General features: G+C 42.2%; 1 protein-coding gene across 8 annotated transcripts in view; it reads right to left on the bottom strand.

Moving 5' to 3' along the window:
• RGS12 (regulator of G protein signaling 12) overlaps window positions 1–15,678 on the bottom strand; it is a 90,756-nt gene that overhangs the window by 17,356 nt on the left and 57,722 nt on the right. For 4 of the 8 annotated variants that reach the window (XM_088657684.1, XM_060279047.2, XM_088657709.1 and 1 more), the window contains 6 exons: window positions 14,103–14,297; window positions 12,469–12,542; window positions 11,826–11,952; window positions 8,811–8,907; window positions 2,898–2,968; window positions 1,952–2,105 (listed from right to left, as the gene is read on the bottom strand). In XM_088657684.1, the coding sequence (XP_088513810.1) occupies window positions 1,952–2,105; window positions 2,898–2,968; window positions 8,811–8,907; window positions 11,826–11,952; window positions 12,469–12,542; window positions 14,103–14,297 (718 nt within the window). The remainder of the gene's footprint in view (window positions 1–1,951; window positions 2,106–2,897; window positions 2,969–8,810; window positions 8,908–11,825; window positions 11,953–12,468; window positions 12,543–14,102; window positions 14,298–15,678) is intronic. The other 4 variants (XM_088657690.1, XM_060279048.2, XM_088657715.1 and 1 more) reach the window with 2 other exon arrangements.

Here is a 15,678-nt window from a genome sequence, read left to right as displayed (position 1 = left end):
CCGCAGAATATATATGGGAACAACAGATTGCTAACATTTCTCTTTTCAGAATGAGGCAATACTTCCAAGTATGATTGCTTCAAATTCCTTCAATGTCCCTCCCTCCGCCTCTGGTATTGTCCACTGGGTACTGACTAAATTGTATTGACTAGCCATTCCTTCCTCCTTCAACGCTGCCTTTCACACTGGGCAAAGCATGCACTGTGCAGAAGGGGTAGGAAGAGATGGCAGCCATTCTACAAGCAAGTGAGCGCTCTGTTGGTGGAATGCTGATCAAACATTTTCAGGAGCACAAATAAACCACACAGAACAGAACAAGCAGCCACTGTAACGAGTTTCACTGCAACTCCTTATGGGAAGGGATAAATATCGTCTCAGTTACTACAGTCTCTCGCCTAAGGGGTGGGGGAGGCTGAGAGATGGGCATCTTGGTCCAGGGACTGTGTGGCTACTGCTGCTGACCATTGCTCATTACTGTTCCTGTGTTGCCCTTGCCTCTGCACGGGTAGATGTTTAACAGTTGCAGAAGTAAGGATGGTTCTTATTCCTAATGCTAAGTGTGGTTCCAGACTGTGGTTCTAGCTGTATTTATAAAAATATTTGTAGACTATCCCAGCTCCCAAAATGTACAAAACTAAAAATTAAAAAAAATACTGTTCGTCTGTGCGCGGTTGCTAAGCTTTATGCTCCAGCTGGGGTCCTGCATCTTTGCAAGCTATTTCAAAAAGTTTCCTGCTTGGCAGGGGGTTGGACTGGATGGCCCTTGTGGTCTCTTCCAACTCTATGATTCTAAGGATACTGTTGCAGCAGTGAAGGAGGGTGAACAAGCCATGGAGTGAATGATGCCTGTTAAAATGCTGCCTGTCATTGAACTTTCAAAGGCATGTGACTCCTGCTACGGCAAAAAAGTTGGCAACCCCAACCATGTGTCTACCTTTCAAAACCTGTCCGTTATTGCTAGGGCGCTATCTTGTAAGTACTGCCTATCAGACCAGGCTGGTGCAGTGCTCCTCTGATTCTCAGAGCCTATGTACTCCCTCATTGTGTCTCTGTGTGGGGTAATCTACACTTTTCCGGTGGGAGATGACATTCAGGATCCAAACTGGGGATCTTCTGTGCTGTTTGCTTGGGCTAGACCTGCCCCTAGTGTGCATGGCTGGGACTAAGGACTGCTGGCTGTGGAAAGGCAAATGCCTCGCGGTGTGTCCTTCCGCCTGCCTGTGGTGGCTAAATGGCCAGAGAGCTGCTCTGTGCTGTGCCACTTCTGTGTGCTGCCTCTTTTGTCTCTGACATGAGGGTTGCTGAAAAGGCATGCAAATGGTGTAACGAAGCAGGACTCAAACCTCCCTGAACCTTTTCCCATCTCAGAGCTCTGTGCAACTGTGGCCTGTCCTTGTTGCCTGCCCTGGTTCCTCCATCTGCAGCACTGGCAAAAGGGCAGTGGGTTTTTAAAATACAGCTTTGCTCCATCAGCAAGTGGATCCTTTCCCCCAGGATGTTTATTATTCAGACCCCTTCTCACAAGAGTGTCGACTGGGGTGGGGTCATCTCCTGGAAAGTTCCCACATCCCTTTGCTCCGCCCCCCTGCACTGCCAATGTGGGGGCATTGTGGCCATGCTGTTCTGTGATTTGTGAGCGCTGGTAATGTTGCCATAGATACTACTGGGCGAGTGGGTGGCACTATTTCTATGTTCTCTGTAGTTAGGTACTGCTGTTTTCAATTTGGCTGCTGGGAGCGCATTCCTTCACACACATTCCAGAAGCCTTTGCCTACAATTAAAGGTAATTCTAGAGTAGGTTAGATTAATTTATTAGTAACATCACCACACTGCTGAAATTTATAACACAACCTGTTTTCTTCAATTATAAAATGAACTACGGTAATACCACTGTTTACAAAAGTTTGGTTTAGAAACTAATACTACTGCATATACTAAAAAAGTGACGTACCCTCTGCTTCGTCCAAATTAATTTTCTGACTTTTCTTTCCCCCCGTCTGTGCAACACATTCTTCTCTGTTTGCTAGATGGACATCCCTAGAGCTTTTTCCACTTTCTCCTTTTATTTTAATAGAATTAGACTTTCCTAGAGTTCTTCCCTCTCCCTGTATTAGAAGGAAAGTTAAAGGGCTACTTACTTTTACATAATACTACAAAATGGATGCAAGAGTGGATAAATAACAATTATTTTGTGCACAGAGTTGTGATTAAACATAGTACAAGCATTTTCAGTAAACCACAAACAAAAAGAGAAGAGGAAAAAAGAATTACATCTACATACAAAAAAAAGCAACATGCTCATTTGAACTGTAGAGTGTATGTCTGTCTTTGGACCAAACTCCATTTTGTTATATATAGTTGCATGTAACTTTCACCCAGAAACTTCTCTCTTTGCCCCCATGAAAATCTGTGGAGACTGTGACTTTGAGCAGAGCACTGGTGAGGGTGCATGGGAGGAGAGCTACTTTACCCCTTTCTTTGGCAGTGATTTTCCAGCTCTCTGTGGGGAAGAGCAGCCAGGGATGATTTGAGTGGGAAAACAGTTCAAGGTGACAGGGATAAGCATTCTCATCACCTTGTGATGTTTCACTCCCAATTGCAGCCCCCTTTAGATGCTTTGCATGGGGGAAAATGTGGGGAGGTACATGTAACTGCATATAACAGTGTCTTGGCCTTCAAGGACAGAAGTCAGAGAACAGAAGACAGGGGCATGCACGGGTGAAAGCAACAAAACAAAGCCCTTAAATATGTGAAAGGCAAGACATAATCAGCCGAAACAAACACTAAGCAAATGCCATTAAACATTTGGGATATTCTTTTCACCCACAATTTCCAATCTGGGAAATAAGTCAAAACCTGGGAATAATTGGAGTGACAAATAATTTCAATAAACTTACTGTAGGTGCTTGATATCTTGCATTAGGAGTTATGGCTGTACTGTGTTTTAATGGCGCCCCCTTTCCCTGGTCTGTGAATGATAGAGATTTTAAAAATAATAATTACAAACCTTTTTTCTCTCTAACACAGGTATTTAAATCATACTAGTTTATGACCAAGAATTTGGGGAGAGAAGAGTTTACTGGATTTTACCATTTTCTGGAGGATATCCCCACTGACTTTCATGATTGCTATTTCAGTGGCCTGGATCAGTTTGAATGAGTGTCATAAATGAAGACAGAAATTACTATGATTATTATTTAGATTTCTTACCCACCCTTCACCGAGGTCCCAGGATGCATTATAACAATTGTGCTGGACCTTGTCTATCCTGGATTTCTTGCTGGCTAGCTGCCTCCCTTTATGTGAGGTGCTACAAGACTTCTATTATTTTGGTTCCTACTCAGTAAGATATACTTTGATTTTATTTCCAACCCAGCTAGTGTTCTCTTTCCAAACTTTTCTTTATGGATCAGAGCAACAGGAAGCAAGGAAGTAGATCTGGCGCTCCCTCTTCTACCCAGAGTCTTTTTCAGAAACAGTCTGCTGAGCTACTCAGTTCTGGGTTTTCTAACATAGGCAACCACTTACCATAGGATTTGGATTTCCCTACAAGGTACAAAGGGGAGTTTGAGGAAGACGTTTAGGACCCTAAATCTGTCTGAGCACTAGGTGCTTTCAGCCCTACCTCTCAGTGGAAAAGTGGAGGCACCTGAAGCGAAGATGCCAATTTCAGCCCAATGTTCACAAACATCCCATGAGGAAGGGTCAGACAAACTCCGTCTCCCATTGAAAGACAAAGTGAAGAGTGTTGTGGGGCAGTGTGGGCTCCTTCAGCCAGCATGTAAAGGGGTTCTGCATCCATACTGATGCAATGATTTCATGTGATCTGTATGTTGAGTGAAGTGGCTAATCTACTACGAAGATTGGAATGCAGCTATCATTTGGCTTTTGCAATTCCCCAAATTTTGCACTGTAGTTCTCAGCTAAAAATAGATGCCAAAATTGCATCAAAATCTACTTACAAAACTGACACAGATAGGCTGATCCATCCATCCCTAGATAAATGCATACGACCCCTCCACATATCAGCTGAAAATGTGTAGAAATTGGGGGTGTTGCTAATACATTCATTATGAAAGGCCAATGTGACTAAATGCCAGAGAATGGGGTAGGACAGGCATCCCCAAACTGCGGCCCTCCAGATGTTTTGGCCTACAACTCCCAAGATCCCTAGCTAACAGGACTAGTGGTCAGGGATGATGGGAATTGTAGTCCAAAACATCTGGAGGGCCGAAGTTTGGGGATGCCTGGGGTAGGATATGTCAAGCTGTGCAAATAAATCTCCCCTTTCTGAGAAGAAGGCACATACACACTGTTTCACAGCCCCATAGTTGTTCACAGACATAACAGAACACTTTAAAACAACAAACTACAGTAAAAGCAACATCGGAACTAACAAAGCAGAACAAAATACTGGTGTTCAGACAGCATGAAAAGCACATCTATACAGCATTAACAAACTTTCTGATGACTAGGAGGGAAGGTCCTAAACATGCCTCTGAGAGAGGGAATGCCAGAGCTTAGGCCTTAGGCGCTATTACGGGGAAGGTCGTGTCCCAGGTACTCACCAAGTATAGCTCAGATGGTGAAAGGACCCAGAGCACAAGATCTTACTATCATGAGGGTGGGAGTAGATGATCCTTCAGATATCCTGCACCCAAACTATTCAGGGATTTCAAAGTAACAGCCAGCTATTTGAACTGGGCTCAAAAACATACAGGGAGTCGATGTACAGCAATGGAGTCCCATGTTCCCAATAAGGGGTCCTGTTAACACAGACTACCAACAACACTGTAAACCAACTGATGTTTACAAATAATCTTCAAAGTAGATTTCCCTTGCAAAGTGCAACCAAATAATGTATAATAGTGGCCAGATCTGCTTTCCCCAGAAAGTTAGTGCCCTAGCCAAATCTGTGCATTATTATTAGCCACAGTCACAATCTTGAGTCCAGTAGCATGTCCAAACTGTAAACCTTAGCGTCCTGTAACAGGTTGAATACCTATTCCCAAATTGGCTTTCCCACTGACCCAAAGCACCTGCGTCTTGCCTGAATTAAGTCTTATTACATGCAGCCCATCACAGCCTCCAAACACTGGTTCAGAGTTTCAATTGCCTCCCAAGAGCCTGATAGAAACGAGAAATAGAACTGGACGCGAACTGCATACTGATGGCACTATTCTCCAACACTATGGACAACTTCTCCCAGTGTTTCTTACAGATGTCATGCAGGCCTCTCCAAGTGGCTTCATGTAGCATGGGGAACATGATGCAACTCAAATGAGCAAGTCCCTTCTGGAACCTGCCCTCCAGTTAGCACTGGAACCAACACCAAACAGTGCCCACGAGTCAAATCTGGCAAAGCAGTCTAGAAGGATATCATAGTTTATTACCGGTAGATCTAAAGCTGCTGAAAGGACCAGCAAAACTAAAAGGAATACACTCCCCGTGTCCGATTCCTAATACAAGCTGTACACCAGTGCGACCAAGGCAGTTTCAGTACCAAAACCAGGTCTGCAATCAGACTGAGATGCGTCTAGAAAGCACATACAGTCGTATCTTGGAAGTCGAATGCCTTGCGAATTGAACATTTTGGCTCCCGAACGCCACAAACTCGGAAGTGAGTGTTCCACTTTGTGAATGTTCTTTGGAACCCAAACGTCTGATGCGGGTTCCACGGCTTCTGATTGGCTGCAAAACATTTGGAAGCCATGCCTTGGTTTCCGAATATTTTGGAAGTCGAATGGACTTTCCGGAATGGATTCTGTTCGACTTCCGAGGTACGGCTGTATAATCTTGAGCCCCTTGCCCAAAAGTCTAGAGTTACTCAGGATGACGGGATACAGCATCTTATTATTGCTTCTTTCTTCTTTCGAGGTTAATGTAACCTTACTCTCAAGTACTAAATGTTCCATGTGGCCATTCCTCTCCACCAAAATTAGCCAAGAATGGACCAGAAGTGTAAATGGTCAAACACAAACTTCCAAGGATTTTGTTCGCTTTCTCAAGCTGCACAAGCTGAAATGTACCCATAACAAACAGAAAAAGCAGATGTATCGGGTACATCCACAGTCTCAGCAATTAACCTGTACTCCAAGTAGGAATGAATACCAGCAATGTGTTGTGCAAATTAGTCACAGCAGGTTAGCGATAATACCTCCCCATCAGACCAAGATATACTGTAATAGGCTCTTTCCTATCCAGAATAGCTCCAGTGATCTACACTGAGCAAACATAATGACAGTGATGTGGGTTTTATGGGAAATTTTGTATTGGGGAAATGTTTCCACTACCCTAGAGATCTGATTAAGCACATTTATTTGATTTACATTTAGCAAATCACAACTAAAAAGCGTTTCCTGTTAATTTTAAATGTAATTTAAATATCTGAAAAGCTTTTCCCACAGCCAAAGGTGGGTGAATAGAAATATTTGATTAGGAAAAACATTCAGTATTGTGACTGTAGTGTGGATTAAATGCTATGTTGTACTCAAGCCAATTCTAGCTTTACTTCAGGTGAAACCTACTGGCATACTCAGAGTAGGCTCAATGAAATCACTGACCTTACGTAATTGAAGTCCACAGATTTCAATGGGTCTACTATGATTTAGTTGGATATCACCCTTGGAAATATTTTTATTGGAATACTTGTAAATGAGAGCATATTCCCTTACATCAGTGGTTTTCAACCAGGGTGCTGTGGCACCCTGGGGTGCCTTGATTTGGTGATCATGGGTGCTGAAGGCAACACTGGCCTCTGTCCCTTTTTCCTTCTCTCCTTTCTCAGTGCCCTCTTGCATCTCTGCCTCCCAAAGCTATTTGTTTCGGCAGCCCTGGCTACAAGCTTCCCAGGTGAATAGTGTCTATTCAGGGGGTGCTGCCCAGGCCCCTATGGGGGAATGTGAGGAGGCACCTGTCTTTGGGGCGCGACAGAAGCAGCTCAGAGACCAGGGGTGGCAGTAGCGGCTGCCCAGAGGACTCCCAAGGAGAGGAGAGGAGAGAAGAGAGGAGACAGAGGAAACACTCCACAAGGAAGGGTGTTAAAAAAGGGGTGAGAGGCTGCCAGCTCTGCAGGCAAATGGTGACATAACTGGGCTCCTGAGCCCCATGGGGTGCCACAGAAATAATGTAGTTGGTCAAGGGAGCCGGAGACCCCAAAAGGTTGAAAACCTCTGCCTTACATTATTTAGATTTTTTAAAGGCATGCATTTAAATCTATAAACATACTAATGCCCATGCCAGAAGAGTGCATAAATATAAGTAATTCCTTCGGAGGAGGAGGAGGAGGAGGAGGAGGAGAAAATTAATTATAACTTTGATTTGCCCAATTAATCTTCATTCATTGTGTTCCTAACAATACATTTCTAAAGGTGGAAAAGCATATTAGTTGAAGCTACCCCACTATTACTGCAATGCAATAGGCTCTAACCCAGGCTTCCTCAACCTCGACCCTCCAGATGTTTTGAGACTACAATTCCCATCATCCCTGACCACTGGTCCTGCTAGCTAGGGATCATGGGAGTTGTAGGCCAGAAATATCTGGAGGGCCAAGGTTGAGGAAGCCTGCTCTAACCTAAGTCTCATCAGACTTGTTGCATGCCTTCTTCTACCATCCCTGCTCCCAGGTCCACAGGAAACTATTGCCTCTAATGAGTGGGAGAAAGTGCTCTAGCTTTATAATGTCAACTATTTTGATCATTTACTGGTACCCATTTCTGGCACTAGGAAACACCTCCAGAACTTTCAGGAATCCATCTGGAGCAGTCTGTCTCCAGCGGTAGACTATTTTAATAGCAACCCTCTCCCTGCAAATAGAGGCTACAGAAAATCCAAAACCATATTAGGTAGCGATCAGTTCATGACAAAGGAGTTATGCTAAACTTCCCCAATCTATACATGCACATACACTGGTGCTGTATATACATACATGCTACAATATGGGTGGGACCCAGTATTAAGACAGGCTCATTGTTCCCATGCAGGCTTGGTCAATGAAATCAGCTCTGTATGCTTGGTCAGGGAGATACTATCTGATGCCAAGATTTATTAATTTTAACAGAGCTTGCCAGAAAGGGCCTAGACAAAGAGGTGGATTCACATCAGATTACTAAAGTTCCATCTCCCTGCTTGCTGCTGCAATAGGAAAACTGGTGGGACAGATAAATCCTTTCTACCTCATCTAAGCAACAAGTCTCTATCACACAAACCATATTGGACTGCCCCATCCAGGTTCAAGCCCTGGGTGCCTGATGTATTAATGACCAAGCAATCAGTACCAGATGCTTCACAGCCAGGGTTGACTGCCAAAAACTACAGAATATTGTGAGAAAAAGAACAGCTCTCACTTGTCTGAACTTCCTTACTTGAAACACTCCCACTGCCTTATCACTTTCTGCTCAACACACTGACTATAGTAGCGTTCAGATTTCCCGCCTTACAATTCCCTAACCCAATCTTTGGCCACCAAAAGCAAGGATCCCTGTTCAGAACAGAGAAAGCAGCTAAATACAACAGCCAAATACAAAAACCAGAGTTCTAAAATGCAGTACCCCTCTGATACAGTGCTAATAAAATTCCAAGTTTCTGCTTGCAGGTTTCAAACATTCCTGCATTTTATTATTATTTATTTGGATAAAAAGTATGACACTTTGTAACAACTTCATGGTGAGTACTGGCACCTATTTTTCTAGAAAAAAGCACTAGTTCTAAAACAGCTGAAGGGTGGCAGGTTGGGCAAGGCTGTATTTCTAGGAATGTGAAGTGAAGAAAGCAGTAGACTAATCAGAAATAACCATTTCAGAACTGCTTACCTTTTCCTTTTTTTGGTTGCCTTTCATCTAGAATAACCCGTTGTCCATCAAGATTAGAGATGGGAACGCCAAGATCTAATGGTTCCTGTTCACCATTCTGTGGTCAAATTTTGATAAAAAAAAACAAACTAATTTTAAGCTCTTACCTTAAAATTCACTATATAACAAAGAATTACCAAACATAAGTTATCAGCTAGACCTTGCGGAAGACATCTTTATTTACCTGCTGGAGCATCTGCCTGTGAGAAGTTATTGTATCCATCTGGTGGCTCTAAGGAGAGCAGCCCAGAAAACTATTTAACCTCTAGAAACCAAATGCCAAAGGGGTCTGTGAGGAGGAGGATGATAGCTAATTGTAAGTAGCAATTCCATCTCAAGTAAAAATAGCTAGCTATTTTGCATTTTTTTTTAATCATCCTGAAGTATTAGTGTTTGGGTGTATTTTTAGTGGGCTCTGTGTGATTTAAATGTAACTATTGATAGTGTGTTTTACTCAAACAACTGTGAGAATCGAAATTGCCCGGGACATTACTGACTAGTCCAAAGCAGAATAAAATTATCGTCCCAGCTTTGGCTCCTTGAACAAATTCTTTTATAAGTAGTCAATTTGATATTTTATGTGCTGCTGTGCCAACCCATTCTCTTGAGTTGGGCAATCCCAGGGAAAATGCAAAAGATTAGCTCCTTACATGGCAACCTTTATTACTTGCTAGAACAGTTCAACAACTTTACCACCAACTATATCAAATAGAATTGAAAAAATGGCTGTACTGTTAAATTGGTATGGGACCTGCTGGTGAAGGGCACGTAATAACTTTCATAAGAATAATGATAGTAAAAATCTAGGTCATAGTTACTATGGTATTTACTCTGGGAAACATCTGAGTTAAAACATAATTAAGAAGCCATCAACAAGGATCCCAGTTTGGGAGAAGCAGCAATCCAGTGACAGCGACTGGTTTTTGGGACAGGTCAGTCTGTAGGATGGTGGCAAAGCAATCTGAAATTATTAATAAGCTGATTTGTAAGTTATACGGGTGGTACTTCAGGTTCTGCTTGGTGAAGAGGTGGAAGCTGCTTGGTAAGATCAGGTTCGCAGCCTGGGGGCGCTTAAAGATCCAGCTGTGCCACTGGAGACTCATCTGGCATGACTTGTTCTTGAGAAACCCATGCTGGGTCTTACTAATCATAGTATCCTTTTCTAAGTGCTCACAGACCAACCGTTTAATTATCAGTTCTAGGACCTTTTCTGGTATCAATGACAAGCTGACCAGTCAGAAGTTACCAGGGTCATCTTTTTCTCCCTTTCTGAATTGCCTTCCTCCAGTCTGCAGGGACCTCACCTGTTCTCCAAAAATTCTCAAAGAGGATAGACAGAGGCTCTGAGATTACACCCGCAAGCTCTTTTTGTACCTTTGGGTGCAGCTCATCAGGCCCTGGAGGTGTGAATTCATTTAAACTAGCTAGGTGTTCTTTTCCTATCTTGGGCTGCAGCTCCCTCCTAGCATCATTTATTCTATTATCATGTTGGAGCACAAGTCCTTGATCTATGGTTGACAGCTCCACCCTAAATCCTGCTTGTGCTTCTGCAAGAATGTGTTCCTGATTCATCCAATCCACTAGTTTATTACAGAGGTGGGCAGCGTCTAGTTTACTAATTATACTTAAAAGACTAATCGGTCTATAATTAGGTGGTTCAGATTTATTCCCTTTCTTATATCGTGGTATGATAATTGCTAATCCCCAATCGTCAGGAATAATTGCTCACTTGATCGATGCTGGTAAACAAGGCTGCTAGCATTTGGGCCCACTATTCAACATTGGCTTTAAATAGCTCAGAAGGAATATTATCTATCCCCGGGGCTTTGCCTTGTTTGAGATTTACAGTAAACTGACACACTTCCTTTATAGCAGGCATGTCCATTTTTGTCCATTTTGGGGGCTTAATCCGGCCCGCCGGTCAATTTAATTCGGCCCCTGTGGCAGTATACAGTCATAGCTCGGTTTAAGTACGCTTCGGTTTGAGTACTTTCAGTTTAAGTACTCCGCGGACCCGTCTGGAACGGATTAACCCACTTTCCATTACTTTCAATGGGAAAGTTCGCTTCAGGTTAAGGACGCTTCAGGTTAAGTACAAACTTCCAGGACCAATTGTGTACTTAAACCGAGGTACCACTGTATTTCCTGGGGTAAAAGCTTAAAAAAAGTTCAATCAGAGATTTGTATGTCCTCTTAAGTTTGAACCACGCTGTTGGAAGTGCAAGTAGATTAGCTGCCCTGTAAATCTTGAATTTTCCCAACAGAGTATGTTTCATGGCAATACATTCCTGATCAGCCCTGGTTTATTGGGCTCTGAAGACCATCATCCTACCTTTTTTTTTTTACTCAGACAGATCTGAAGATAAGAGATCATATCCTAAAGCAAAGCTATTCTTGTTTCAGGAGAAGAGGGTGTCTCACATGGATATGCATTTGACAAATGTATAGTGTTAACACACATATTACTGCTATCTACCTTTACTTCCTAGTCTTTCGGATTTGATAACTGCAAAAGTAAATGCACACATACATCTAGAGCAGGCATCCCCAAACTGCGGCCCTCCAGATGTTTTGGCCTACAACTCCCATGATCCCTAGCTAAGAGGACCAGTAGTCAGGGATGATGGGAATTGTAGTCCAAAACATCTGGAGGGCCGGAGTTTGGGAATGCCTGATCTAAAGTCTTTAAACATATATCAGTAATAGAAAAAGAGAGTTCAGAAGTAAAGGATAATGGTGTCCCAAATAAGCTTTAAAATCTTGTATATTACGTGGGGTCAAAGTAATAGACACATAGGTGTCCCCCCCCCCTAAAAAAACCCCGGAATGAAATATGTTGACTGCATTATTTGTACTTCAATATATGGTGCTTACTATATAAAGGTATTACAAATATGCTGTAAAAAACCCCCCCGTATATTCTTCTGCAGATAAGCAAAGCTAAAGATTTCAAACAGATTCTAATAAATTACTTACTAGCCTTGCCACAAGATTATTAAGATTTAAACCATATTTTGCAACCACCGGTCGAAGGACTTCTGTTACTGGTTTGGTAGGTTTAGCTTTTAAGCCAACAGATCTATTGATAGGAATGAGATCCAACCTAAAACATATGAAAACATCCAGTAAGTCTTTGCCGTTAAAAGCCATTCAGAACATATAAGAAGTTTGCAATCATGTTAGGGTATCTGAATAAATGAGAAGCTGTGAACATTTCGTTCAGCGTAGCTTCACTTATAGGCACATCAGTTTTACAGATCTACTGCACCCTTTGCGTTCTTGAGAAAGACTGCAATTATTGTCCATGCAGTAATTGCCCCAAAGGTGCTGTTCTGGTACAACATCCAGAGCAGCTTCTGTTGAAGAAGCTGAAAACCAAATGAACTCTGCTGCCTTGCCTGCCTTGCCGCTGGGGGAGAAGCAGCGCTGGCAGGGGTGCCAGTTTCTGGTGAAATCTCTCACCGAAATCTTGTGAGATATCACAGAGCACACAATATCTTATGAGATTTCAGTGGTATCTCGCGAGATCTCATGCTCCTGTTTTGCCTCAGGCAGAGAAATGGGACACAATGTGCTCTCAACTTTAAAAGCCACAGGAGAAGGAGGTTTTTTTCCTTACCGAAATAAAGTTCTCTTTTCTAAACGAAGAGCTCGAGAATCCAAAATGCTGCTGTCCTGATGCAATACAAGTGGCTACAACCATAGAAGGGACAGAAGAACATGGTAATAGAAATGGTATTTAGGGGGGAAATAAATCTATCAAAAACAGGAAACAGCCTTACTTTCAGTACAGTGCTTACATGCAAACTACTACTTAGGACTTTACTGAGATTTTGTGGAATACATATATATGCATATATTTCAAGGCGATTCCTCATGCCTACCTGGCTTTGTTGGGAATAGCTGAGGAAGAGGATTGCAAACGCAACACCTTTCTAACACCAGCTAATGAACAGAGTGCAGAAACTGCCTCCGCCTCCCTCTCCCACTCATTATGGGAAATATTGTACAAGAATAGTATGTGTCTTACCTTCCAAGTCCCGGACTGCAGAATCCGGGACCGGCAGCCGTGTGACACTGGAAGTTGCGTCGACGTAACTTCCGGTGTCGCTTTGCCCTTCTATGGGCACCAAAAATGGCCGCCGGCGGCTTCAAAAGTTGCTTCTATGCATGACCGGAAGTGTGTCGACGTAACTTCCGGTGTTGCCCTGCCCATCTATGGGCACAAAAAATGGCCGCCGCCGACACCGGAAGTCGTGTCTACGCACTTTCGGTCATGCGTAGATGCGACTTTTGAAGTCGGCGGCGGCCATTTTTGGTGCCCATAGAAGGGCAAATCAGAAAAAAAAATGGCCGCTGGCAGGAGAAAATAACAGAGAAAAACGGGAGATGAAGTGATACGGGGGACCACCGGGAAAAGGTAAGTAAAAACAGGGGGTTCCCGGGAAAATGGGGTACTTAGCAGCTATGGTATGTGTGTATATGCAACATATTTTAAAATTATGTTCTCATTTTGTGTTAATGTACATAACATTATTATTAAAAGCAATGTCATGCAATCTCAGAAATAAATGCAGATTAAAAAGTGACAAAGGGTTTTGGAAATTCATAACTACTCCATCTGCCAATTGCCCTGTGACTGCAGAGCTGATGGGAGGCACGAGACTAAGGTCTACTGGGAGACTACACGCCCTGCCTCCCAGGAATCTGGATTCTTCTATTGGCCAATGAAGAATCCTTTCCTCTTCCCTCCCTATTCCCTTTTCCTTTTCTCTCATCTCCCCATATAAGCACATTGAACCATGTTGATCACTGGCACTTTTAGAAGTGCCACATAATGTTTGTTCCTCACATGCGAGAAATGTATCCTTCGGTGTGTCAGCACCTATACTCTGGTATCCCCTGGCTTTCATGGTCTCATTCATGGTATTGTTTTTACTGTCAGCTTCAGTAAAACTTTTGTTTAGGCAATCCTACCCAAACATTTTCTGACATGTATTTTAATATGCAATTGTATTTTATTATGTATAGTTTAAAGCCTGTTGAATTTATTTATATTTAATTTTTTTCTTTTGTGCACTTGTTTTTAACATCTGACTATCAGTACTTTTAAAGTATGTTTCATATGTTCTGTAAACAACTTGTAGGTTTTGATGATTAAGTGGTATACAAATCCTGTTAAATAAAATAAAATGTATGCTAGACTGTGAACATGCAGGCAATGCTTAGAATACTACCCAAATTTTGTGTTACCTTGTCTCCACCAATTAAAAACAGATCTACTGCAGCTATGTTAATGCCTTGTTTCTCACAGAATCCGGATAACATCTCTTTGATTGAGAATCCAGCTTTTACAGCCATTGTATATGATGAGCCATCTGGAAGGTTTATATGGCAGCATTTAGAAGTCTTCTCTTTCTCAGTTGCAGATGCCCTATAAGAGTCAAACTTCCAAGAGACAAGAGAGCAGGTTAATATTCAATGTGAAATGAAAATAACAAACAGAGAAGAAAGGCTACTTGGAAAACAGCATTACAACCCAAATACCACTGTATGTTTTGTAAAGAAAAATACTTGATGTTTAACTTTCCTTTAAATTATTGTGCAATTAGAATTAAATATTGTACCTTCTCGGTAGTGGCACCCACCCTGTGGAATGCCCTCCCACTAGAGGTCAAAGAGAACAATTACCAGACCTTTAGAAGGCATCTCAAGGCAGCCCTGTTTAGGGAAGCTTTTAATGTTTGATGGATTTCTGTATTTTAGAATTTCTGTTTTTTTGGAAGCCGCCCAGAGTGGCTGGGGGAACCCGGCCAGATGGGCGGGGTATAAATAATAATTATTATTATTATTATTATTATTATTATTATTATTATTATTATTATTATTATTCTCTTATTAGAAGCTGTCATTCTATACACTACATACTCTCTCCTTGTTAATGAGGGCTAGCAGGGATGAAAGAGTCAAGCCTTATGGTGAACAATACCTGCAACACAATTTTTATCTATAAGTATTTTTGCATGTATTGTATTGTTGCATGTTTATGTGCTCTTTATGTGCTCTTAAGAAGGATCTAAGAAGGATGTTGGCAAGCTGGAATATGTGCAATGGGGGGCAACCAAGTTGACCAAGGGTCTGGAAACCAAGCCTTATGAGGAACAGTTGAAGGAGCTGGGCATGTTTAGCCTGGAAAAGAGGAGACTGAGAGGAGGTATGGTAGCCATCTTCAAGTATCTCAAAGCTTGTTACAAGCAAGAGGGAACAAGCTTGTTTTCTCCTGCTCTGGAGTGTATAACTCAAACCAATGGCTTCAAGTTACAAGAAAGGAGATTCTGACTAAACATCAGGAAAAACTTTCTGACAGCAAGAGCTGTTTGACAGTGGAATGGACTCCCTTGGGAGATTGTACCTTGGAGGCTTTTAAGCAAAGGTTGGATGGCCATCTGTCATGGATGCTTAATTGAGATTCCTGCATTGCAGGGGGTTGGACTAGATGACCCTTGAAGTCCCTTCCAACTCTACAATTCTTTTCTATGTTTCTTTATTTTAGGAAAACATAAGCACAGTAATGCATATGTTGCTGCATATAATAATGTGTATAAAAATGTGAAAATTGTTAAAGTCAGCCAAGTATATATTCGATATCAAACAACCTGAGCATCATCAAAGAGCACATGAAATGCAAAATATTATTACAACACACGAATGTTTAGGGCGCTAGGCTAGAAAAATGTCTTATGAATACAAATTACTACAGTATGCAATATAATTCTCACTAGGGCATACTTCCTTCAGATAAAATACATAGTTCAGTGATAGATCGCCC

Source organism: Zootoca vivipara, chromosome Z1 (genome assembly GCF_965207765.1).
Source record: "Zootoca vivipara chromosome Z1, rZooViv2.hap1.1, whole genome shotgun sequence".
Taxonomy (NCBI): Eukaryota; Metazoa; Chordata; class Lepidosauria; order Squamata; family Lacertidae; genus Zootoca; species Zootoca vivipara.
This window is presented reverse-complemented; position numbering and strand designations above follow the sequence as displayed.